At 44.4% G+C, this 26,684-nt stretch overlaps 1 protein-coding gene across 3 annotated transcripts in view; it reads right to left on the minus strand.

The window, feature by feature from the left end:
• The window catches only part of DAGLA (diacylglycerol lipase alpha), a 642,479-nt gene that overhangs the window by 196,853 nt on the left and 418,942 nt on the right, over window positions 1-26,684 (minus strand). For all 3 annotated transcript variants that reach the window (XM_086955592.1, XM_086955591.1, XM_086955593.1), the window contains exon 2: window positions 10,900-11,038. In XM_086955592.1, coding sequence (XP_086811718.1) covers window positions 10,900-10,994 — 95 coding nt within the window. In that variant the 5' untranslated portion in view covers window positions 10,995-11,038. The remainder of the gene's footprint in view (window positions 1-10,899; window positions 11,039-26,684) is intronic.

A 26,684-nucleotide genomic window follows, 5' to 3' on the forward strand; every position in this document is an offset into this window, starting at 1 on the left:
ACACAGTCTGGTTTCATGGCTGGCTTATCATGCATACATACAGGATGTCTATCCAGTACACAATTCAAAATGCAATTAAAATCGCCTGCTCACAATCGGCACCTGAATGTATGGCAATATCGAATCCAGCACTTTCTAGAACAATGCACCATAATCTATATTAGGAGCATAGGCACTAACAAAACTAACCTCTGACCCGTCAAGCAACTGAAAGGCCAGCAAATAACGGCCCTCAACATCTGCTTTAGTATAATGATGTGAAAAAGGGACCCCCAGTTCTACAATATTTACACTCCCCTGACATCAGAGTAGTACATCTGCCCTCGCCATAGTCAGCATATTTTTCCTATGCTACTGTCAGATGTGTTAATTGGAGTAAAAGTATTTCTGACTAATGTATGAGCTCTCTATCTTTAAATATTATTGTCCAACCTATCCAAATTCCAGGTGGAGATCTTAACAGTTCCTGGCATTATCATCAGTTAAAAATGAAGCTGTGACCTCTCTGGTCAAGAAATGAGGGCAGGTCTGTGCAAACCCAGAACTCAATTGGGACAGAAAGGAGGGACCAAGTATTGTGATTTATGACAATTTGCTGCATTAAGTAATAGCCGCAACACAAACTTTTTGTTCAATTAAGGAAACATTTAAAACCCCCCCACTATCACCCCCAAAATGACCCTACCACAGGGTAAACACTAAACCAACATTGTTTGTGCTTCCCGGTCTGGTTCAACCTTGAATTCGTAAAATAGGAACATAAACACGACAAAAAGCTCAAAAGAACCCTAGAGGACCATCCACAGCGTGTCTATGGACATTAACAGCCGGAATATCTGTGGTAAAAATATGCAGTTAGCAATACCTTTAGTAACACCTGCCTTCGCAGAATGTTGCAACCCCCAGTGTGCGCCCGCTCCTCAATGATGTGTGGGTTCCACTCAGTGGGGGGACAAAACGCCAAGCTGCTCTCGCCCGAGAAATATAAAAGAAGAGAAATATAGGAAAAGGAAAATATGGAAATAGCAGGGGAAATGGGAGAAAGATGTATTTCCAGCCAGCCAGCCAGCCCCCACCCAGCAAGGCCTTCCAACCATCCCCTCAGGTTCGTAACTATTCCAGAGCCGGTCTGTAGGGTCCATCACGATCTCCTGGCAGTACAGACTTGCCTGATATGGATTCACGGGGCAGGCATTGGTGCAGTATGGACTGCACTATCCCGCCCAGGTATCATCATCGTCTCAATTCCTAGAGTACTAAGCTTTCCCATGGGACTGTACATAAGTCAATCATTTAGGGTCAGTCCCAGACTACAGTGGGGGTCAGTGAAGTGGGATCTCACTTTGTCCAACCACTCGCAGTTTGGCCATAGCATGCAACTTTTGTTTCACAGCATCAAACAACTTGCGGAGTTTTTGCACATGCGTGCAGTCCAGGAAGATTCTTATGGCTTGGTTCTCATACATCAGGTCGCTGCTCTTGTGCAAGACTGTTGAGCCCTATCCTTGTAGTTGACAATATGTGCCATGATTGCACGTGGGTAAGACCCCGGAGAGAGCATGGGTGCTTGAAATAATCGCAGCCGCTGGCAATCACCAGGGCCACATCCCAGCCCATTGCTATTTTGCACACCATGCCACCTCAGTCTGGACCTAGCCATATGCAAGTCAGTCTTGGCACTGCTCCAATGGGAGCAGGTGAGCCCAAACTGCAGGGCATGTCCTCTCTAAACCAGAACACAAGTAACCCAAGACCAGTTTCGACTTAGGGCTCATCAGTCAGTTATAGCTTGGTTCCAGTGACAGTGTGCACAGGACCCACGTCTGGACATACCCGTCCAACTTAGTGAGGCACACTAAAATATACAACAAAGTGATGGATAGAATGCTTGAATTAATCTGCCAGTTTGGGCTGGACCTCTCCAATTGGAGCAGGGTCAAGACTGATTTTCACATCACTGGGTCGAAACTGAGGAGGCATGGTGTGCAAAATAATGATGGACTGGGATACAGCCCAAGTAAATACCAGTGGCTGCGATTAATTTAAGCATTCCCTCCATAGCTTTCTTGGATGGGGCTACACATCGCCTACCGCTCTGCTTCCTACTCCAGGTTCCCAGATACATGCCACCGCGGGTCTTTACGCAGTCTCGACTGATCGTGCCAATGCCCAAGTAGTCTCCCTCATTCCTGGCATTTTTAATATCATGAACGTTTTAATGGGTTGGGATATGTTGAAAGGTAAAAGACAGAAACAGGAGAAGGCCTGTGGATTTTGATAAATTAATGAGCGACTGCAGTGCTCCTTTATGCTGGTGCCTCTTTTTATAAGATAGTGCTATTTAAACTAGCTTTCTGCACTACATGTTATCAATAATTAGAGTGATGTGATTCATATTTGTAAAGTGCTCTATCAACCGCGAAAATATCCTGGCGCTGTGGTATGTTTGCCTGGCTCTGCCTATGTTAGGCTGGTTAACTGAAAAATCAGGTCTTAAGCTCATTTTAAAATTCAGGACGAGAGGAGGCTCTGATGTGGAGTGGGAGGCTGCTCCACACTTTTGGAGTGATGCAAGAGAGCTCCCTGTCGTCCTGACCTGGTTCTGTGTATGTGTGGGATGTGTGCGAGTAGGAGTCCTGGGAGTAAAGGTGTCTGGGTGCTTGGTGCAAGGAGATGCCACTGTTCTGGTAGGTGGGGCACTACTTGTGTAGTGCCTTGAATGTGAGTGAGGTGTCTGAATTGAGCATGTTTGTGTATGGGGAGCCAGTGCAGTTCACCGAAGTGTGGTGTGATACGAAGTTTGTGTGGGAGGTTGAGGATGAGCCGAGTTCTGGATGGTGGTGTGATGTGAGTTCTGTGTGGGAGGTTGAGGAGGAGCCAAGTCCTGGATGGTTTGTAGTGTTCAAGTGAATTGCTTGGTGATCTGAGAGTAGAGTGTGTTCTCATAGTATAACCTGCTGGTGACTAGGGCGTGAGTGACTATTATTTTAGTGGCTTTTGGGAGCAATTTGAAGATCTTCCTCAGCATTTTCAGGGAGTGGAACTAGGATGCAGGGAGGGTGTTGACTTCTGGGGTCATATCCAGTGTGCAGACTCTGGTTATTTCGAGGTCCCTGGGTTGGGTTCTGAATGTGGGTGTGCATTGCAGAGTCCCATAGTTAAGTGTTATTGCCGAAGATCACTACTTTTGTCTTGTTGGTGTTGAGCTTGAGAAAGTTCGCTTTCATCCAGTTAGTGACTTTGGCCATGCAGGTGATTAACTTGTTTCTATTTTGCGGGATCTTGTCTGAGAGGGAGAGCAGGAGTTGCATGTCGGTGCAGCAGAGGATGTTGATGTGTGTGCTATGACATTGGCCCGAGAGTTTACGTTTGTGCTATAAAGGCTGGGGTAGAGCAATGGACCTGGAGGCACTCCACAGATGAGTTTGAGGGCTTACAAGGAGTAAGGTGCCAGGCTGACAGCTTGTGTTCTATCTATTAAGAAGCATGGTTGGGCAGTAGATCCCAAATCTCTGCATGATGTATGATGGGGTGTTGAGGAGCATACATGCGAATATGGTATGTTTGGGTGGTGTCTGGTCTGTGTGAACATAAGTTGTAGTTGGTTTGAGTAAGCAAGTGGGTTGCTGTTGGTGCAGGAACTATGGGTCTAGGGTGAGCGAGACTGCATGAGAAATTGCAGGAGGAGCAAGTGAATGCTCCTTCCTTGTTGTGAGGAACGGTGTGGAAGCAGTGCAGTGTGCGGCAGTCGGGGATCGATCCAGCGCAGCAGGGTAGTGATGGGGAGGGGGAGAACCAGAGCTCCTGGTGCTCGGCGCAGTCCACGCTCAGACTGGCCTCCCTTTGGCACTCCAGGGGCCCACACGCTGCATGTGTTCACTGCATTTACATGGTGACACCGCCAATAAATAGGTCCTGAGAGGTACAGTGGATGGGAAAACAGTGATTTCAATTCATGTGCAGATGGATATGGGGGAAATCCAGTGACGTCACTTCCTGTGCAGAGGGATGATGGGGAATCCAGTGATGTCACTTACTGTGTAGAAGGGCAATTGGGCAATCAGTTAGTGAATTAGCGCATAGGCTTAAGAACAATTTGAATAAGAATTTCAGCTCACTGACGTACGAATGTCCAACGAATGACCAATATAAGTGAAAGTAGAACTGTAAGGAAGGTGGGGTGGCGGGGAACGTACCAGGGACACGGTGACCCGGGAGATCTTGATGCCGGCGCGCACTTCGCGTCTTTCTCTTTATATCGCGTCTGCTACACTACCATTTAGGGATTCTCCAATTTTAAACAAGAATTGGGACGGATAGGGCTCACGACATTTGATAGTGGGTTCACTTTTGCAACATTCTGGCATCGCTACGGTCTCCACATAATATATTTCTCATCAGTCCTGTCCGATGCAACTCAGTCGGAGGTGACCTTCCTTAAGGTTCTACTTTCACTTATATTGGTCAAGGGCCCCACTGGGTCGGAAGTATCACCGGCAGAGCGACCTCCTTTGCGTATACAGTAGCGTTCAAGCCCTGAAGATTCGTGTGAGCGATGAAACACGTGTCGGATGACTGCTGTTTCTATGTCATGAAAATAAAGAACTGAGGATTTCAGTCTACACAAGACTCCATCGTCATTCTGCTACCTTACCCTTTGCAATTTTGTACTTATCCAATGATATGACTATTGTCTGTACTTTCTAATGTGTGTGCATAGGGTATTTGTTCTAATGTTTAGGGTCTCGCCGGCTTAATGGTTAGACCATTGAGTGCTTTCACAGGTTTTCCATTCACCCAGTTGCATCACCAATCTATGGTTGATATTCTGTGTACTCATGCGTGTTTGATCTCCAGCAGTGCGCCCATCTTTTACTGACATTTAAACCTTTCTGTTTCACACTACCCGTAATTATTGAGAGTTTATACTCCCTATTCTATAAAAACACTATCTCAGCATGTTTCATCTAATACACTCTTTGCAGCTTGATGTTACTTAAGAATTCATATGCTTTTCATATTCATTCCAATTACAGGTCGAATTCGAAATAAACCCATAGTTGACAAACAATCTTAAAGACTGACTGTGGAAAACGTTTGCAACTAAATACCTTGTAATTAACTAAAACCCAATTTTTCCATGTTTTAATGTCTCTTAAAATTTTCTTATAAGGCATGGCAGCTCATCCTTCGTTTACAACTATTGGATGGGCTACAAGCAACTCTATTACAGGTATCCAGTTGTAAGTCTAGTGTTACATAGAAGAAGCCTCTTTTTTTTTTTTAATTAATTGGTTATAGATTCACATGGTTTGCACAAAGATGTAACTGAATGTGGAGAGGCAGATTAGCTTAGTAGGTCACGTAGATTGTTTAACCGAACTAGCATCTTGTCTTGCATCAGAATACAGCAAGTATTGGCAAAGCCAATTGGTCTGTCTCTGAGAAGCACACGAGTGAGAGAGGAACATGGAGCACGGTGGAGGAGAAAAGTACCAGATCAAGACAGCTGGAAAACACATGCACGATCTCATGCTGTGGTTAACTAAAAATACAAAAAGTCGTTCTTGAAGAGTAAAGGATACAAGTATTGATTCTATGTCCTTGGGGAAGGACAAACAAAAGACGAAGGAAGGTTTACATAAGATAACAAATAAAAAGGAGGCAATTGAGAGTGACAAAGTAAATCAATGGTAACCAATGGGTGGGATGTAAGCCCACTGTAAGCTGACAATAGGTATTTTCGCACTTGCTCTGTCTGTAAGGTGATACCTAAAAAAATTGCATCTAGCCACGGAATGGGCGGACCCTCATTTTCTCACTTAAGTCTTCAGAATATTGCCTAGGAACGCAGCCACAGTGGCTTGGCCTCTTGTAGAATTTGCTCTTTTTGTACTTTGCAATCGTTATCTTAAAGTGATAACATTAGCATATGCATGCCACAATCCACTTCGGTAGGTGTCCCTTTGAATGCATTTTCCTCTGCCTGATGGTTCGAAGGCAACGAATAATAGATGAGTGCTTTTAATGTTTGCTGTCACTGTAATATCTTAATGCTCTTCGGGCCTCCAGCATACGAAGACTGTTCTGCATGTGTCTTAGTTGGAATACTGGGTGAGCAATGCCTTGGTCGATAGGCCATCCGTAGGATTGCTTAAAACTCACCTAGAGACTGAACACGTTCTCCAAACCCAAAATATACCAATAGAAGGATAAGACCGCGCCTTCACGCCATGCCCCTGAACCAAAGATGCTAAGATCCACCCTTGTATTTTTTTTAAAGAAATTCACAATAAGAAACCCTTTGCAACAAAAGGATACGTGTCATAATATATGTGTCCTTGCATACATTCTTCCACCTCACCATGTTTCTTCTCAACCCATGCTGCGGAGTCTGATTCTATACCGTGTATTATTAATTCATGATGCCACATGACTTTACAGAAACGTCACCAATACTTTAGAGTTAGTCGATCATTTTGCAAATCTAGTCTGCGCGATTTCTAGCAACCTGTGAAACCATAAATACGAGCCAGTATTAACAAAGCACTGCAACATGACCAACAAAAAAATACTGCACTAATAAACTGCTCCCTGCCAGGGACTGAACAGAACACAACGCTCCTCCTGCCTGTAAAAGTGTCAGGGGAAGTGAAATCATTAAACACCACCTGGCCACTCTTTCTCTAGCTCACATGAGCCTATGACATTTTTTCAAAATGACAAAGCATGAACAAAATGTATACCCCAAGGGGAACGCCACGAAACTATTTGTACAGTTAAAAAGCAAATAGAACGTTAATGTGTATATGAGGAGGAAAGATAAACATGCTTTCAGTGTTGATTAATTTTCTTTTTCAGTAGGGACCTCTGAAGTTTTCTTTTACTGGTGTGTCAATTCCTAAATTAGGTACCCGAAAATCTATCAGCAGCTCCTTTTCTTTGAGAAGGCTGCAGTTTCACTGTAGCTGTTTTGTCCGTCTAGAAAGAAACTTTGATGCTAATTCCAGTTTGGTGAGATATTAAAAGTGCGTTTACCCATTTAAAAAAATAAATGATGAAGCTCGCATCGTGAATATTTTTAGTAAAAAAAAAATAATAATAATAAGGGAGATTAGTTCTCTGCTAGTAGTGCCGTGTGGCCCTACATATTCAACAATATTTAGTTGTAGCAAATCCTCCAAATGCATGGCAAGCCAAACAGGTCTTCAATGTTTTGCAACACCGCCCCATTTCTCATTCTTTCGCTGTTGATCACACAAACATAGTGGGTCATGTTGGTCACATAATCTTCTAGCTTCTCTCAAGTTTCTTCAGGATGTATATACGTCTGTTCATTAAACAATCTTTCCATTTTGCAGTTCTCAACTTTCTGCTTAATCCCGCTACCTCCTTTATCCTTTTTCTGAAGAAGTTTTTGCTCTTATATGTTCATTTATTAGGATACTAACTCCAGGAGATTTAGGCAAGTAGCTATGTTTTTTCATCCCAGACCGCAGTTTCTTGCCATTTTTCTGTTACCAAGTTTTTTCATGTTAATTTCCGGAAGAAAAATTACACAAGCCTGGAAACTTCTTAGAAGAAAGATTTATTTTTCTTTTGTTTGACAGGAATGTTATACCGTTTACATTCTAAGAAAAAACATTTATAAAGTCGGACATGTTTGGACTCATCGTTCAAGCTGTGGAAGCTTATGATGGATGCCAAAAGGCAAGCAAAACACAGGTTTTCAAAGACTTAGAGAAGACGGGTAAGAGGCAATACCAAGCTGTGTCGATTAAGGCCTACCAAGCGATGGACGATACAATGCAGAAATTAACTAAAATATATCTCCTATGCATTATCTACTATATACAAGTTATCAAGTTGTAGGCTTCGTAGAATAAGGCCAGGCTGGTGCATTATTTATTATCCATTACGTGTTTTCACATCCTCTTCCGTCTTCTAGAGGGGGAGAACTACTTTCAAAGTCCTGTTTATGAGATACAGAGACTGGATTTAACGCTTTCTGGAATCCAAGATAGTCTTCCAGTTTCCTCTCTTGCATCACATTAGCGTTACAAAGCTTGGAGATCTGCACAAAGGAAGTGGCACCGCCTGCTCGATGATTCCTGAAGCTGGGCGACGGATGTCTGCAGGAAGACGGGCCGTACGCTGCGGGCAGCCCAATGAGTGAGTACCTTGAATTAGATCTGCCGGCCACTGAAAGTCAATGTAGGAGGTGGAGGAGAAGCCCGACTGCTGACTTCTGCATCACCAGAGGCTGACAGAGGAGTAAATTGGCTGGCCCAGAATACAACCCTGGTAGGCGCCAGAGTCTTAAAGGGGACGATCCTTGGTTTAAGGATCTTAGGTAATGTACTGTATCCTGTTGATGGCCAGGAAAGCCATGATATCCATTTTCAATGACTGAGCATGTAAAAGCTGCTTAAACCGGGAAGCTACCATGCAATCTGCATAAGTACTGTTCATAACAAGGTTGTTGTAAGATTTAGCATCAGGACATCTTAGGTAGTTTTTACCTACAAGTAACAACGTTTGACTACATGACTGAGCTTTAGAACTCCTAAAAAAGCCAAGATTTCCTGCTGTGCTAAATTGCTATTTATAAGCAGTGATTGGTTGCGCACCGGCTGATTTTTAATGAATTTCTTTTTTGTAGTGTGCTCCAGAGGTTTCACTCTGACTCTTGGAGTGTAGATTCAAACAAACACAAGAACAACATGAACTAACATTGCGTGAAGCAAGATACACCAAACGGCAGGTAAGAAGTAGATTAGCTTATAAGCCAACACTCGAGCTCACACCAATAACGATTTAACACACCGGCAAAATCCCTTAGTTTGTTCACTGAAATCTATGCACTGACTGTTACTTTAACCACAGATGCGATTATTGCACTTACCGTCACTTTAACCACAGACGCGATTATGTGGACTTCACCAGAACCCGAGACACTCGAACTTTAAAGCATCGTCAACCATAGAAAATCACATTAGGAATCTAGGCTTGTGAAGAATAAGGAAATATCCGGCATGATGTATCACAGCACCAATATTATCGATCACTTATAGCACAATTGTCAGCATAATCACATATGCTTGCACCAAATGATTTGTTCACCTTATTGACTATGATAAACATGATTGATTTACAGGATGTGTATCCTCATAGAGACATTTATTTTTGTTTAGATGTTCCCCTGAAGAAGTGCACGAATGTGCATGAAATGCATTGGGAATGCCATTTTTTATCATTTATATGACTCATGAAGAAAAAGTATAATACAATGCAAGGGATATATTGCATATGGTTTAGCTCTCAATAAAATGTTCAAGTCAAATTGATAACAAATGGATACATTTCTTTGGATTATCATTCGAGTTGTTACTATATAATCGCGTTCCAACGACTTATGTTGTGCCCAGAGGGTCATCCCCTACATTTAGAGGATGCTTGACATGGTACTAAAGTGCTATTTACCAGCACTGGCAAAGGTGCAGTTGAAACTCCATCTAAAGCCACACAACAGTGATGTGTAGACCCATCCCAACTCATATAAATAAAAATACTAAGGATGGCCATACAGAATTAAAACAAGTCTTAAATGTTTTTGTGGCATGGTGTAGTGGGGCACGTGCTGTAATATAGAAAGATCAAGCCTGTCTCAAATGTTCGTAAACCGGACATCAAGCCACACTCGTGTAAACCAACGTCCAGTAGATCTCCAAACCAAGAGTACCAAATCGAGCAAGGAGGAAAGTCGAGGACTGGATAGAACAAGGAGGGTTCCCACAGTAAATATTTACATTTTCACAAAGGGGTACTCAAGGAATTAAAATTTACTTATTTGGCCCCTAGATCTTTGTTTTTTTCTAACAAAAATGGCTCAATGTATGGACAACAAACCACAAAGGATAGAGATTGGGACAAGGCTGCTTCACATCGTCCAGGTTTGGTGAAAATCCATACAGCAGTTTTTGCTGAAGGTGGAACAGACGTTTCTGTTTGGGACTTAACATTAGGTCCAGCAAATTTCTGAAAACTCACCTCCCTCCACCCCCACCCCCCAAAAAAACGTTTGACCCATAACAGATCTTCACAAAACTCTTCTGGATCAAGTCAATGTGGCTTAAACAGATGTAAGCAAAGTTTCATGCAATTTTCTAAAATGGGAAAAGTTACCAAAGAAAATGCCTTTCTTATGGGTCAGAACGATGTAACTTTAACTCCGGAGTTGCCATTGCTGACCACGTAGTATATAGAAGTCAAAATCTCTACTGAAGGTGTGTGTTTTTATCCTAGACTGAACGGCTTTGCTGGCGCTTCTCATTTAATGACGTTATTAGACTAATCTTTTGTCTTTACAAAGATTTTGTTTCGTACATGAAGCTACTTTAGAATGTTCAATGAGAGCATTTATTGTGCTAAGCTTTATCTTGCAGTTAAATTGTACTTGTTATGCTCTGCATTATCTAAGAAAGACAATTTTAAAAGGTACACCAACTAACTAAGGATGACGTTTTATGGTGCTATGTTTATCCACATCCAGAAAAAGAAATCAATAAACGTGAACTGGAGCCTAGTTTGTCGTTGAATTTTGCCTGGGGTGATAAAGAGCAGAGTTAATTCTGCAAGGTTGGGTTTCACAACCTTTGCCACTATGACGGGATCCATCAAGAGGTATCCTTTTACAGGGGACTGTGGGGTAGCCGGAATTTAAAGCTATCCCAAAACAACCAAGCTCTTGTTTAAAACATGCTCAAAACTTGACTCCGGACACTCAAAGTAACTCCAATCATTTGCGGCCCTGCATTTTGCAGGGAAATGAATGACTAAGGAGGTAGATAAGCATATCAACTGGATTAACATTTCCTTTTACAGTTACTGGAGACTCACCAGGTGGTGTGCAGTACAAAGAGGAAGATCGCTGGCAATACCAAGTCATCACTTCCTACGGACCATCGCCGGCGGAAAACCACAATCCCTGGCATGGCTAGTAGATCCGACAACCCTCACCTGAGAGGGCCATCACCTCCTGGATGAAAAGAATAAGGGAGAAGGCAGGATGAGGTTATAAAACTGCATTGAAACAGGTAATCACAAACAAGAAAGTTATTTGAGATGTCTAGCCCTGATGCAAAGAAAGGGGGCCTTCCTCCAACACACAATTTCTTCAGATACACAGTGAATGGAAGCAACTGTACAGATTTTCTCACAACCCTGTCCTATGCGATCCCCTACAGGCGGGACTTTAGGTGATTATAACACAGATATAGATATCCAACACATGTACAGCCATCTATGCTTTGTTGCCTGAGCACACAAGAGGAATGCAGCTCTTGCTTTGAGAATTTAGAATATTTATTGACTGTTCGATTAAATAAAATCATTACATTAAAATATATACTTGCATGCCCCCAATCCCCAACCTCCATCCTCAGGGGTTAAAAGTATGTAACATGAACAGATTCGTAAATAGCCTTTTTCCCACATTTCATTTACAAACTCTTTTATCTCATCTCATCTCATTAATCTCATAGCTAAACCATTGGTGATAATTGCACTAATCTCATTAATGCACTCAATGTTACCGAAAAGTGAGCTTTCAGTAAGTATTGCACAAATCCCTTTATTGCACTATACTTTCTATGGCGACCTAGGGCCCCCTCAGTCCTCAATAACACCCATTGCCATCAGTTTGCTGTTAAGGTACAAATGTTTCCTCACAATTTAAATGCCCAAAGGGGGAGTCTTCAATTAACACTTCACTAATCCCATCCTTTCACTAAGATTTTTTGCATCACCCGGGGCATCTGCCTAACCTTGCATGTGCCCAACTCCAAGTCAACCTATATTAAGTGTTGACATCTTCATGTTATCTCACCACAAAGGTTTCCTGGACCATACCGCAGCACAGAAGCATCATTCCGCAGATACTGCACTGTTGCAGGTATTGCACTTCTCCCCTATAAACCTCTATAAACCCCTACCAACATTTTAGAGGAATATTCCGGAAACAAGCCTTCTCTTATTCAAGTTCCTTCTTTGAGAGTTCACGGTTCATATGACCCATGGTGATAGCTTGTTTATCACAGCTTTTCAGGGGTATAATGACATGATCAAGTTACAAGCCATATCATTATTCCTGTTCCTTCTGTGAGGGTTCAGTGTCCATGTGGCCCACGAGTTTGTGCTCGTCTGACACTGCTCTCATACACCGTACAACGCGGCTTGAGAACGGACTCTACTCGCCTTTTAGACAGCAGATGATGGTACTCCTACATGATGAAATGTTTAAAATGCGGAACATTGGTCGTAGCCAGAACTTCCTCAGTGGAAGTAAATTCTCACAGATGCAAATCACATGCGTCAATGACGCCTCTGATTTGCTGCGTAGTCTCCACTGCTTAACTGTCTCAGTTTCGACGCCTGAACCAATAGCATCTTAGAGGTATCAGGCTGAATCGCCATCTCATGATGCGGTTTGCTCTGATGGGGAGCTATGAACACAAACTGGAGAAAAATAATATAATTCTGTGGCCCAGCTGCCAGGCTTTTTGTTCCCCAAGTCTTTTAAATCTTCTGTCGTCGATAGGGCTTTTGCATCCTTTATTGCAAGTTTAGCAATTATTTTTGTTGGGAGCTCTAAATTAACAATATTCTCCACTTCCAGTTATTAAAATGGACTTCTTTATGAATTTCCTTAACTCAAAGTTCGACTCCTGAATTTTCCTCCATAGCAGTTGCTCTAAGATACTAGTTGTGGCAGTTTTTAACTTTAAGCAGTAGGCTATCCACTTTGCACGTTGCACCAGATTTAGCTTCATGATGTTAGATTCTAGGCTGATTTGAGATAATCTGGTGCCCTCGGGCAGGTCAAACAGATTTATATATTGAGCACATTGCTGCTTGTCCAATAATCCGAGAAGGTGATCTTTAAACAATATTTCTCCGTAGGATAAGGTAGGCATTCACATGGGAGCCACAACACTTAGCAGGGGTTGCAAAATTGGGCCAGCAAGGTTCCTTTTTTAATGCCCCTTTGTGCACGATAGCTACTTGGTTGAGGACTTTATTTCCTCCTCGTGTGCCCTTTTGCTGCCTCTTTTTGAAGGCTATTACTCTAGTTTCATCCCTTCCCCATTACCCACCCCTTTTTTTATGAGTTTCCTGCCGAATATCGTTGATTTTTTTGCTTTATTCAGGTTAATCTTGATTGAGATGATGTTGCAGTATGATATCAAGGAGTTAAGAGTACTTTGAAGGCTCACTTGGGAGTGATCGTGAATAACCACATTGTCGACGAATTGAAGTATTTCTACTTTCCAGTTAACTGGGCGCGAAGAGCATGATCTGGCATTAGTCAGATATCTTTACCAGTCCGTCATGAAGCGATTAATTAATAAAGGAGCAAAGATACATCCTTGTTTAAGGGCTTTATCTGTATGGATTTTTTGAGGTTGTCAGTTTAATTTTCACCAGGTTTCACTATATAGGTACTTCAGTGCTTCCAAGAGACGGGGAGCGATCCCCCAGCCATTAAGCTTTGCCCATAACCATTCTCTTGGTATATTATCGAAGTCATTTGTGAAGTCGATAAATGTTGCATACAGTGGTGGGGCATTTCGCTGAATGGAGTCTTCTATTGAACAAGTTGGGGTCAGCTGGTTAACCTCTAGATGGCAGTTGTTTGGAAGCCCGGTTGAAACCAAGGATCAGCTGTCCCACATGGACCCGGATTCTAGTTTTTCGTTAAAGATTCGAGCATATTCTTTCCCTTCTGCGTCCAAGAATGCAATCATTCTATAATTCCTTGGCGATTGGCAGCAGCCTTTCTTGTATATTGAGACCAGAACTGCCCCCCTCCAGCTATCTAGAACCGAGCTTGTGCATAAGCAATTAGCGTAACCGTATGTCAAGATGGGGGCCCGCAATGGGATGTATGGTTTAAGCAGAACGGCAGGCACTCCATTTGGACCGGGAGTGCCTGATCCTCTTAGTCTACTTAACATCCGTCTTACGTGGTTTAGGCTGGGTCAGTGGCAGATCCTTTCAGGGAGCACATTCTTGCACATGGGATGCTCCCATTTTTTCGGAGTCCCCATCCCTATTTCACTGTCTTTGCAGGCCATCGTGCTTAAGTCGGTTTTTGATGTAGCTAATTCGAACGTACACGTCTCCCTCTGTGACACTGTTATCTGGCTAGCACTTATCGCTCGCGCTTCTTGGGATTGTCCTACTTGGAGGTCACGTAGAGGTTGGCATTTTGAATAGTTGTTGAAGATATCTCCCCCATTCCTTTGCCGTAATGTTACAATTTCTTTCATTTCTTCCCCATGTGAGGCTATTGACCTGGCCCCAGAATTTCCTTAAGTCTCTTAGTTTCATGGCTGTGTGGTCTTGCCCAGCAATATACATCTTTCTTGAGCTGAGCTGCCCTTCTTCGCTTCCTGTATGCTCCCCCTGAGAAATTTGATATTTTCTTTAAGATGCCTGCTCGGGTCCCTGCTTGTCCTATTAGAGTGCAGGGTTTTGTTCAGTATGTTCTTTAGTTTTCTTGCTTCAAGCTCCCACCCAATAAACTGTTCTTGCTCGGTCGGCCTTTTCCCCTTCCTGGGACAGCTTGAGTATTCTTAGAGAGATATTATCACACTTTCCGAACCTAATTTGTGGTTGCCTTGTGACTTAAAGGTATTAAGAATCCTCTTGGCCCATACTGTTGTCATCCTTTGATTGTCATCCATGTCTTGATCAGTCCACTTGCTTGACATCTGCCCCATTCTGGAGTGCAGCTGTGCTCAGTGGCCATTCTCTCACAAAAGTAAAGTTTAGGCCAAATGGTTCTGCACATTCCCTCAGTTCTATAGCCTCTTTACCTTCTATATTCTTGGACACTTGGCATTCTCCCTAATACAGTTCAACATTTTAATATTGATGCGTGGGGGAATGTGGAAAGCAAATTCTCATGCAGACTATGCCAAGTTCTTTCTGGGACTCGAATTCTAAGGTATCCCGCTTTACCCACGTGACCAAGTGGGTGGAACAATCTTCAGAAAACCAAAAAACTGTGCGTTGTTCATTTATCCTCTACCAGCAAGATGAGATTTCAAATGCATTCCTTAAGATGGAGACTTTAAGAAGAAACAGACACATACTAATCCCCCCATTGCCCTCCACCAGGGCTGGAGGAGCTCTAGGGGACAAAGAAAAAGCCCTAGTTGAATATAGGAGAGGGCTAAGTTTAGGTGGGGTGAGCAAACCTGAAAGGCATACATTTTACTTACAGAGACCCACATACTTTATGGTTGTAGATTAAGAACGCTCCTGGGCACAGTTCCATATTGTACATGATTTTGTGACTTTACCTTCACTACTGCCCATGAATCACATGGCTTCTAGAATCTCGTGATGTAAAATAGTTTCCTGAATTTTTAAAATAATTCTTTGAAAGATGCCAAAAACCCCAAAGTAAGTCCTCCTGCAAAAAGTTGGACATTGGCTACCTCCCTCGCTTGGTGCAATACGGGGTGATACTAAAACATTTTGCACAAGAGCTACATGTTCCCAGTTCTAACTGAGTGCAGAGTTGGAAACATCTATTCATGTCCTGTATACACTTTCAAACCACAATAAACCACATGTTCTTCTCATGCATGGACTATTGTAACACCCTACATCTGGATCTCCCAAAAAGGCAATATACAAAGACTAAGTCATACAATACATCAAGGAGGAGCTCCCACACCCAAATGAAAACTGAAACAAGCATTTGTAATGCAATAGGTCTTGTATTGGTGAAAGTTTGAGCTATTGGCATTGCAAATGATATTGCATTAAGGGTGCAGTACCTTATGTAGCTAATAGAGGTTCTTTTACAATTCATGGGGACACCTAGTAACAGCCTGTGGTACTGCACCTTTTCCTTGCTTAGTGGAATTTTTTTTGTATTACTTATGCTACTGCTAGGATATTGTTTGACAAAAAAAGAATCTAACAAACTTTATCATTTGTAACACCAATGGCTCAAACTTTCACTAATGCGAGACCTATTGCATTACAAATGCTTGTTCATATGCGCAGCAAACCTCCCCAATTAATGTACCCAACTTCTGTTTAAATCCCACCTCACCAATCACTTGCCCCATTGTGCTACCTGCTCTACTCCTCTATTTGTGTTGCGCATTTCAAAACCCTCTGCATGTGTTACCAAATGGCACCAAAAATGCAAAAACTAATTACAAGCGGCGACAGATTGGCCAACTGCTTGGGATGCCCAAGGTTTAGCAGCATTGTCGCAAGCTCACAGTCTTGGTGGAAAACAAACACACTTAAGTTGGAATTCGCTAAGTACATTAGCTCATTTAACAGGCAGCGGTTTGTGGCTGCCCTCAGAATGTGATGTTACATGTAAAACTTTAAAAAGTTCAGTGAATAAAAAGACAAGCTGGTACTGCGACTTTACACAAAAAAATGCACCTATAGCTAGAGTTTTGAAAAAAACAATTGTAAATTTAGCACTCATCCAAAAGTGCGTGTGGGTTTTACAACTTTCATCTGGTGTTCTTTGCAGCTTGTGTACAACCCTTACCCCCACCATCCGCCTGTGCACCCTCTCCTCCATACTATTTGTATGCATCGGTGGTCTTGTTGTCCTTCATATTGCTCTCTCACCCGTGTGCAGTGTTTCCCTCCATTATCTCATTCCCTTCGGGCTTCTCTGACTAATCCAATCACTCTCAGCCGTACTTTAAAATTGACAGGTTTATGGCAATAGTAAATAAACATTATCCCTTTGATTTTTTCCTATACAATCCATAAGTAAAGCGCACTGACTCCTTTCAGAGCTGTGTAAAGCTATGTAAGAAGCTGTAAATAAGAAAATAACACGTTTTTCAGCAGAGAAAAAAAACACAGCCCAATTTCAGCACCTGGGGGTCAATCACTATCTTTATATTTTCATTAATAATAAAACATGTACATCTATCTGTGCAACCCACTCACTCTACGCCACACAATGTGACAACTCCATAGCACAAAATGTCACACAATCGGCTCCACTCTAGTCTACGCCACACCACTGCACTCCTCACCACATACATCCACTCCAAACCAAAACACACAGGTAAAAACATTGTCATTTACAAAGCCAGTTGATCTGATTCTTGCAAATGCGAGACCTATTGAATTGCAAGGGCTTGTTCTTCCAGCAGATAGCATTTCATCAGGAGTGCTAGTGACCGCTGAAAATAGATGTACTGTTATGCATCCAAGTAACCTAAAAACTGTTCTTTGCTACTTTGAAACTGGATGCAGGGAAGCTAAAGTTCACTCTTTACTTACATGTGCTAATCGTGGCACCTGCAGAAGAAAGAGAAGTTTGCGAATGAACAACTGGCAGCTTTGCACACCCATGGTATCCTGCTGTTGTCTTGTGTCTTAACCTTCCCATATCTCTTGCTCCTCGCTGTGATGTCACAGCCCGGGTGTCTGAGGATGTGATTGGATTAGATACCCTCAGGTGGAGGTCAGCTCCAGGTCGGGCCCCCTGCCTGTACTTCATCTATGATCATGTGACATTGTGTGAGGTGATATCTGTGGAGCAGACCACTACTCAAAGTTGCAGACTCCTGGGGCCTAGCTATCAACAGTGCAGTAGGTGCAGCTGCACCAAGGATCAGGAGCCTGAGGGCCATCTGCTCCTAAATTATAGCAGGGTGGAAGTCCAACTTCCTAACTTGCATTGGAGTCTTGGTACCCTGTTACACACCAATGACGGTCTCACTTCAGTAATGGCGCAAATTACTTCTAAATTATGGCAGAATTTGCATAAACTCACATAATTTTCTCAGCTCTACGTGTAGGGAATTTAGCCACCCCAAGAGACAATTACCCTGTCTCGGAACAGGTGCCTGATTGCATTAATCTCCATGGTGGGGGCCCCACACACCAGGAATGATGGTACCTCCCCAGCCTGTTCCACCAATCCAGAGCGAATCTAATGGAGAGGCAGCCTATAAGGTGATATATTGGAGAGGAGAAAGAGAGGAGTGAACAGAGGCTAGAGAGAGATATAAGGTCAGAGACTCCATGAGGAAGAGGAAGAGGGCAGAGAACTAGAAAGCAGGGGAAACAAGACAGCATGGGGGTAGAGGCAACAGAACCGGGAGACACAAAGAGTTAGGACGAGTAGGGGGAAGAGAGTCTGGAATGTAGACAGCGAGTGAAAGGTGGGATGGGGGGTGGGGAAGAGAGCAGTAGTGTGAATATTGGGAACCAGGGTGGACCCGCTGCACTAGAGGGGAAGACATTTTGTTGTGGGGCAGGTTCTGGAGATGGAGGAACACTGGATCCGGACCGTGCAGGGCCTCTTCTACCCCGTCATGTCAGTGTTTCTCTAACAACATCTATAACGACCTGGGAGACCAACAGCGCATTTTAGTGCACAGCAGCGATAGATGCAGTAGCGTTTTTAATTGATCCCGTTTTGCATTTTATTTTGTTTTGGTTGCATTTTGCCTTGCTTTTAGCCAGTAGCGTCGTCCCTCACTTGCACTCTAATTGTTTGTTTCACCGCGCTTTTGCGGGTCCCTGGATTCCCTGGTATCCTCCTAACTTTTGCCGCCATATTGGGGGTAGGTTCTTGGACGCCTGGCGGCGCCAGTTGTGCTAGCAGACCAGCTGTGACAAGGACACGCTGGCCTGCATATAAAGCAAACCTTTTACGGGCAGCGTTCTCGTGCAGCATTCTCGCCGGAGTCACGCCAGAGTCCAGCCCGTCAGCGTCCCGGAGGCTACCGGTGCGACGGGTTGGGCCGGTCTACGTGTGATATCTACTCCCGTCGTCACTATGCTCCGTTATACGTCGGTGGAGCTCCGGTCCCTGCAAAGGTCTGCGTGCTCCTGTCACAAAGTTTTCCCGCGTCGATATAGGGGTAAGAGGCGGTGTCCAGGCTGCGGGTGGTCACCTGGCAATGCCCCGGCCACTATATCTGACAGGGAGGTTGACAGCGTGAAGCATCTTTGTCTGCTCTTAAATACTAGGTCACTGAGCAGACATGCTATAGATATTTATGATCTCCTGGTCACGGAAAAGCCTCTATGCTTGATGTTGACAGAGACGTGGTTAGGGGAGCATTCTAATCCCGATATTGCCACGGCAATTCCCCCTGATTATAATATCTTCAGGCAAGATAGATTGAAAGGGAGGGGAGGTGGTGTGGCACTTGTGGTGAATAAACTCACCACCTGTTCCACTATTCCTATGGATGTTATCACTGGATGTGAATCTCTTGCCTTCTCCATAGCAATATCGCCTCACCAATCCTTTAAAGGGCTTTTAGTCTACAGGCCCCCTGGATCGGTAGGCTCCTTCTTTGATGAGCTCCAGGCGGCAGTTTCTGCACTGGTGCTGAGATCCAAACACTGCATACTGGCCGCAGATTTTAATCTTCATATGGATGATGGTTCTGACCCAGACACGATCAAAATGCTTGATGTCACAGCTCCTTTAGCCCTCTCCCCGTATCTTTCTGGACTGACGCATGAAAAAGGCCATACCCTGGATCAGGTCTTCTCCACTATCTCTATTGAGATGCAGACACCTCTCCCGGTGCTCTGGTCGGATCACAGGCTGGTCAAATTTTATGTGTTGGGGGCAAAAAAACCCTCTAGTGCTGCTCTTCGGCAATTGTGCCTAGCACCTAGGGCGTATCATCGGGTGACTCCAGAAATGCTGGCAGAGGCATGTCTGGATCATCCCTGCCCTAGGACAGGAGACCTGGAGAGGGACTTAGAGTCGCTGCAAGCGTGGCTGAAGGACAGGCTGGACGATCTTGCCCCTGTGATGCCCCCCCGAAAAACAGCCAAACTGGTTTCTGCCCCTTGGTTTACTGAAGCGCTAGCGGCGTTGCGACGGCAGTGCATGGTGGCAGAGAGGGCTTGGCGCTAACAGTATGATTCCGCGGCCAGGCTTCCTTACAGGACGTCTGTTAAAGCTTATTACCGCGACATCCTCCTCGAAAAAAAAGGTTACTTTGCAAAGAGGATTGAGACTGCCTCGATTTCCTGTAAAGAGATCTTCACTATCGTGAGGGAATTCATGGCCCCTCGCACTCTTTCGACCCAGACAGCCCCTTCTGAGCCGTGGGTAAGTGCCCTTGCCAACTTTTTCACCACCAAGATACAATCGATCCAGGACTCTTTTCCCCTAAGGGTGGCTGTATCATCTTCCAGCATTGAGGGCGGGTCTGATTTAACAGCTTGCTCGGTTCCGGTTTTGGCAGACTTTCCGCCACTCTCAGCTCCCTTGTCTCTGGAACTTATGGCCAAACTTAAATCTGGATCGCCTCTTGACCCGTGCCCCGCCAAATTTTTGGCAAAAGTGGCGGAAGTCATTAATCCTATGGTTAATCCCATTCTGAACCTTTCCTTGAGTGGGGGGGGTGGTCCCGCAGGCCTGGAAGCAGGCGATGATCATTCCTCTACTCAAGAAGCCTTGTTCTGGATCCTGAGGTTTTGGCCAACTACAGGCCCATCTCTCTCCTGCCCGCGTTTGCTAAGATCTTGGAGAAGCATGCGCATATTGTGCTCTCCAATTTTTTAGAATCCCACAACTTGCTACATTCCACCCAATCCGGCTTCCGTACCAACTCAAGCACCGAAACGGCGCTCTTGGAAGTTTCAGAAGCAATCAAGGAGGTTCTGGATTCAGGAGGCAAAGCTATGCTTGTGATGCTTGACCTGTCGGCGGCGTTCGACACCGTCCCCCATAAGGGTCTCCTCGCCAGATTTCATGAGATCGGTCAGAGGGGGACGGCGCTCAGCTGGTTCAGATCTTTTTTGGCTGGCCGCCGACAAACGGTCTGGGTCTCTCTTTGCTCTACCGTGATGCCGCCATTGGGAGTCGGAGTCCCTCAGGGCTCAGTGTTGAGCCCGACTCTTTTTAACATCTTCATGACCCCTTTGGCGGCACTGGCGGAGTCATTTGGGGCCCATATCGTATCCTATGCCGATGATACCCAGCTCCTCTTTACCTGTGGGAAAGGAGCAGATTTTGATGGAGAGAGTATCGGCAGCTGCCTTGGGGCTGTTTTTAACTGGTTCCAGCTTAACAGCCTCAAGTGCAACTCAGATAAATCTGAGGTACTCTTCTTCGGCTGCCGGTCGGACCCAGACTGGCAGGAATGGTGGCCTGTTAACATGTTCCCTCCAGCAGGCTCCTCCCAGCTAGCCAAGAATCTGGGGATTAAGATCGATAATGGCCTGACGTTGAGATCACAGATCCTGAGCCTAACGGGTACTTGTTTTGGCCTCCTTAGGATGCTCCGCAAGTTTCTTCCTATGCTCCCGGAACATCACAGGAAAACCAAAGTTCAGGCCTTAATTGGCTCGAGATTGGACTATTCTAATGTCCTTTATCTCGGCCTGCCGGAGTATCTCCTGCAACGGCTGCAGGTGGTCCAGAACTCGGCAGCACGGGCCATTTTTGGCCTCCGCGGGCGAGCAAGAACTTCTGGCCTCCTGCAGTCACTTCATTGTTATGTTATGTTATGTTATGTTATGCGTTTTTATTTGGCGCACAGATGCTCCAGCTAAGGAGCGTCCTGGCGCCCGACAAGGCAGCTGCACAACACAACTAAACAAAAGAACAAACATATGTATACAAACTAAGGAAATAAAAAGGTTTTCACCGCACGACGAAAGGAGAGCAGATCGCTCATAGCGCGAATCGCCGGGGGCAAAGAGTTCCAAAGGACAGCTGCGCGCACTCGAAACGAGCGTCCACCGGCCCTACTCCGCTTAAAGCGCGGCACCACGGCCAGTTCACGGTCTGCAGATCTTAAGGGTCGCGCTGGGATGTAGTTGGCCAGGAGGACCGTAAGGATCGTTGCTGGGGACCCCTTCAGAATTTTATAGGCGACGCAGAGGACCTTAAACTGGATCCGCTGGGCCACCGGAAGCCAATGCAGTGACCGCAGGGTACTGGAGGTAGGACAGAATCTTGGGAGGCCTACCACCGCTCTAGCTGCGGCGTTCTGAATCCTCTGTAAGCGCCCGATCTCTGCCAGATTCAGACCGGCCAACAAGGAACTCGCATAATCCAGCCTGGAGATGACAGTAGCTTGGATCATGAGTTGCCTGGTAGGGGCATCGAAGAACTTCAGCACAGGACGGAGCCCGCGCAGGATACCAAAGCAGCATGCAGCCGTGCGTTTGGTGTGGCACACAAACGTGAGGGAGGGGTCCAGCCAGACCCCGAGGTTCTTAAGCTCGGTGACTGGGATGGGAGCAGGACCCAAATCCTGCTCCCATCAATCATTGGCTGCCTATCCGGAAGCAGATAGTTTTTAAGGCCCTGACTCTGGCCCACAAGGCGCTTCACGCTTCTGGAGCGAAATATCTCCAAAAGCGGCTAGCCTTCTATCGTCCTATCCATTCCCTAAGATCGAGTCTCTGTTCCTTGCCATGGTCCCTCGAGTAAAAAGGGCACGCATTGGGGGCCGGTCTTTCAGGTTGCTGGCGCCACAGCTCTGGAACACTGTGCCCGTGGCACTGCACAGCACCTCCAATCTGTTGGCCTTCAGGAAGGGCCTTAAGACTTGGCTTTTTACTCTTTAGATATGCTCTCTTCCTTTAATTTCTGGCCCATTTTTTTTCTTGTTATGTTTTCTGCTACAGGTCTATAATAAAGTGCCGGGACACTCCTTGGAGTAGCCGTGCGCTACATAAGTCCAATATAACATAACATAACAGGTGAGCTACATGACATCCGGTTGGCGACAACCGATGGCGCGTAGTATCCGTCTCCACACCGAGGTGCCTGAAGCTTCGACGATATATGCGCCTTACAGAGGTCTACAAAGAAAGTAAACGAGCAGCAGCCCCCCTTCCAACAGTCGAATGCACAAAACAGCTCCTTCAGCCCCATTGATCCTGGGTCGAAACTGGACTAATGTACACACACAAATAAAAAACCTGAGCGCAGTGTCCCTGAAGCAGGCGTAGTGTTTGGTATTACATTTTAAAAAATAATAAAATAAACTTAAAGCAGCGCCGTGCTCGGTATTAAATAAAAAAAGAATAAAAACAACCTGAGCACGGTGTCCCTGAAGCAGGCGCCAAACTCAACATGTAAATACAGAAAAGACCAAAATAGTGTTCACTCATTAGATAAAGCAGTCTGTGTAACGCCACAAAAGATCCAGTCCTAATGGGCTGTCACAAAAGGAAACAGGGCGGTAAACAAGGAGGGGCTAAGAAGCCTCATTATCAATCGGAAACCAGCATTTATCATGGAGAATGACAACAGCCAATGAAAAATATGAGCGGGGCTTCCACTCCACACTTCTAAAACATACCCTACTACAGCATGCCTCGCAGAGTCAGCAGCGCATGTGCTGCAATGCTAGGCTGGACCTAAAATTTTTACTACAAACATCTAACACTGATAGAGTAGGATAACCAATATAGAGCTGTTCACTGACACACAGAACATCACTATAAAGTTTGAGCGTCACATAGAGAGGAGAGTGTCACTGGAGAGCTCAGTTCCTATTAGTCACTGTCACCATAGAGCTCTCAGAGGCACACACCTTTCCCACCCTCAACTCTCCCTCACAAAACTGAAACGAATGTTACTAGTGAATAGTCTCCCTGTGTGCTGAAACTGCACATATCACTTTTTTGGGTGTGAAGTGTGCGGGGATGTGATGAAATCAGAACTCTTTTCTTCGTGTACAATTAAAAAAGACCATATTTTTAAATTCCATTGTCCCCTCCTTTACAGAAGAACATTTTCCTTTTCTTTTCACTTGAAAGAAATGTTCTAAACTGCACCGCAGCCAGCTTCCAAAAAGACTGTCCAGAATCCAAATTATTTCTTTCGACGTGGCACTTAAATACCTGGATACTCTTCCACTACCCTGTAATATTAGTTATGTCCATAGGTTGGATAGGTTGGTAGCATAAAGTTTTTGTTTTAGGTCTACCCTGCCAGATATGTTTTAGAGGTCTGTATGAGAAAGCCTCTTTTGGGCCGTACCAAAATCTTCCAGTGGCTTTACAGCTTGCCCTCTGCCTACCAATGGATTGCTTTCTTGTCACTCATTTGCCTACTTCTTATTATTATTATTCGATGGCTTTCTTTCCTCTTCTTCACTCCTCTAATGGCGCATAACCTTTACAGTATTCTTTCAGTTCGCTAACTTGCATCTGTCCACGGTACCCATTCAGAAACTTGTTTTCTTTTTTTTCCTTTTACCACTTAATGAGGGTGCACTTTTTCTCTTTCTCGTGTGCTGTTTCTCCCACAAACACTTCACACCCCGGGTCTGTGTTGCTATCTTATCCCTCTCCCAAGCGAGTTCACTGCTTTCTACACCTGTCCCTACCTTTTATTACTTAACTCCATGCGCGCTAGCGGAATTCCCCTCCTGCGCTGAGTTTTTCTAAATCGCATGTTACGTGACGAGCTGGGCTCGTCATCAGCGTGCGAGCGGGCTACACCATGACGAGCCCAGCTCGCCATCAGCGTCGAAGGGGTTAAACTGAAGGCCTCAACGGTCCAATCTTCAAGCTCCTCTTTGGTTCGTTTACCCCTGCCCAATCTCCACTGCATCTTCCACCAGCTCCTTCGTTGCTTTCCACTACCTTGCGGTAAATTTGTTTTTTTACAAAAAATGTAAGACCCCAGAAGCTGCCATTTGCTGTGTGCCCACTCCAAACTGCTAAAAACATTTGCGCTTCACTAACATTTTATTATTTTTAAATAAATACACTGATCTAAGTGGCCTCTGCCAGCTTAGGTCCCCAAAAAAATCCAAGCATTTGCAATGCAATAGGTCTTGCATTTACAAGAGTTTGAGCTATTGGCCTTGTAAACGACAATAGCTTGAATTCTCGCAAATGTGAGACATATCGCATTGCAAATACTTTTTTTATTAAAGCGTCCCATGCCCAACTTTTACTTTAATAGCTGCCGTGGACCTTTCTTTAGACGCAGCATGTCTGAAGAAAGGGGCATTGTCTCTATTAACATGAAAACGCATCATGAGATGCTTCTAAACAAAAAACAAACAAAGTGAATAGGTAGGGGAGAAAAACATGCAACTGCATTCAGCGCCGCAAAAAAACTAAAAGGTGCGGCTGCCACAGGTGGTGTGCCACGCTATTAAAAAAATAATAATAAAGCGTTAGGAGAGAGTGTGTCTTGCTTGCAACAGGAGGCTGTTGAAAACCATTTGAAGAAATAGTGCTCAGAGGCTGTAATTAAAGCTACCAAGTAACGACACAAGTAAGAGGGCAAGTCATTATGGAAGGTTACAAGATGAAACAATGAAGTTCTATGGAGGGACTACTACGCCTATAGACCAATGAAAAGCCATAGTTTATAAAGGACAATGACACAAGCCAATGAAAATTATGGGCGGAGGGTGGGCAGAGCTTCAAGCCCAGACCTGAATATAGCATGCCTCGCAGGCCAGGCTCGACCTAAAAAGGACATCTGCATCATTATATAGGTACCTGCATGCGTTGTGATGTATGTGCATGCACATTTAATCATGCCCATGCGATTGTCTAGGAATTGGCGCTGCAGCCAGCAGAAGTCGCATCAGTATGCTTTTTGAAAACTTTTTTGCAAATTGTACACAGCATCGGCAAAAGCATTTAGCTGTTTGCCAATGCATAACAGAATCCACAAAAACACTGACAAAACGAATGGGTAAATAAGGCGAAGCCTATTGGTTTTGTCAATGCTTGTTTAAGACCTTGGTGCGACTGATAAGGGCAAGCACTCTTGACAGACAAATGACCACCTGCCATTAAAGGATCATTGAAAAATTAGGCTTTGGGGAACTGCTTTTTAGTTAAATCAGACGTCCTCTAATCACAGCAAAGTTGTGTGAGAAATTTAGAAATGTACCACTCAAAACGAAAAGGGAGGATAGAGGAAAATCTATGATACGTCTTTCATAAGAGAGAAAACTGAAGCCCTTATATGATCAGTAGACTATATAAGTGGAATCGGGAAGAACTAGCTAACAGTCTTTCATATCTCTGGAAGAACCTCATTTAAATTTTGGGTCTACGCAATAGATTGGACATTAACTTGATGCAAACTTGAACCCATTACATTGCTAATACTGCAACTTTCTTAAACATCATTAGCTGTTTCCATAAAGGAGTGAAAGCTAAATCTACTGAGTGTTCTTTGAATGGTGTTCTACGCCTGGTGGTGCCAGTCTATGCCTGTGCCTGCATATCCGTGTAAGATTATTGTATTCTTATGAAAAATACCCTGTCTGAAGTACAAAGCATGAGCCATGTTCTTTGACTCTGTCAACACTCTGTGATCTCAATTGGCATATATTAAACACCATCGAGAAATCTCCAGCAGAACTAGAACAAGAGAGCAACTCCTGATCGCTTGTGTAACACACAAGAGAATAGTAATATAGAGCTATGTACAGACACACAGTGACTGCTTCTACCCTGCTCCCACTCTAACACAATGACATGTTACTAAAGTTCTGTCTTCCTAAACAGCACGTGAACATTACTACAAAGCGGTCACACAGAGACCACCTCTACATACCCGCAGGTTAATGAATAAGAACATTAACATTCAGGAAGAACCTTAATTCACACGGGTGAAAATTGCTACAGAGTTGTTACCCACAAGC

This window comes from Lissotriton vulgaris, chromosome 2_1 (assembly GCF_964263255.1).
Source record: "Lissotriton vulgaris chromosome 2_1, aLisVul1.2, whole genome shotgun sequence".
Taxonomy (NCBI): Eukaryota; Metazoa; Chordata; class Amphibia; order Caudata; family Salamandridae; genus Lissotriton; species Lissotriton vulgaris.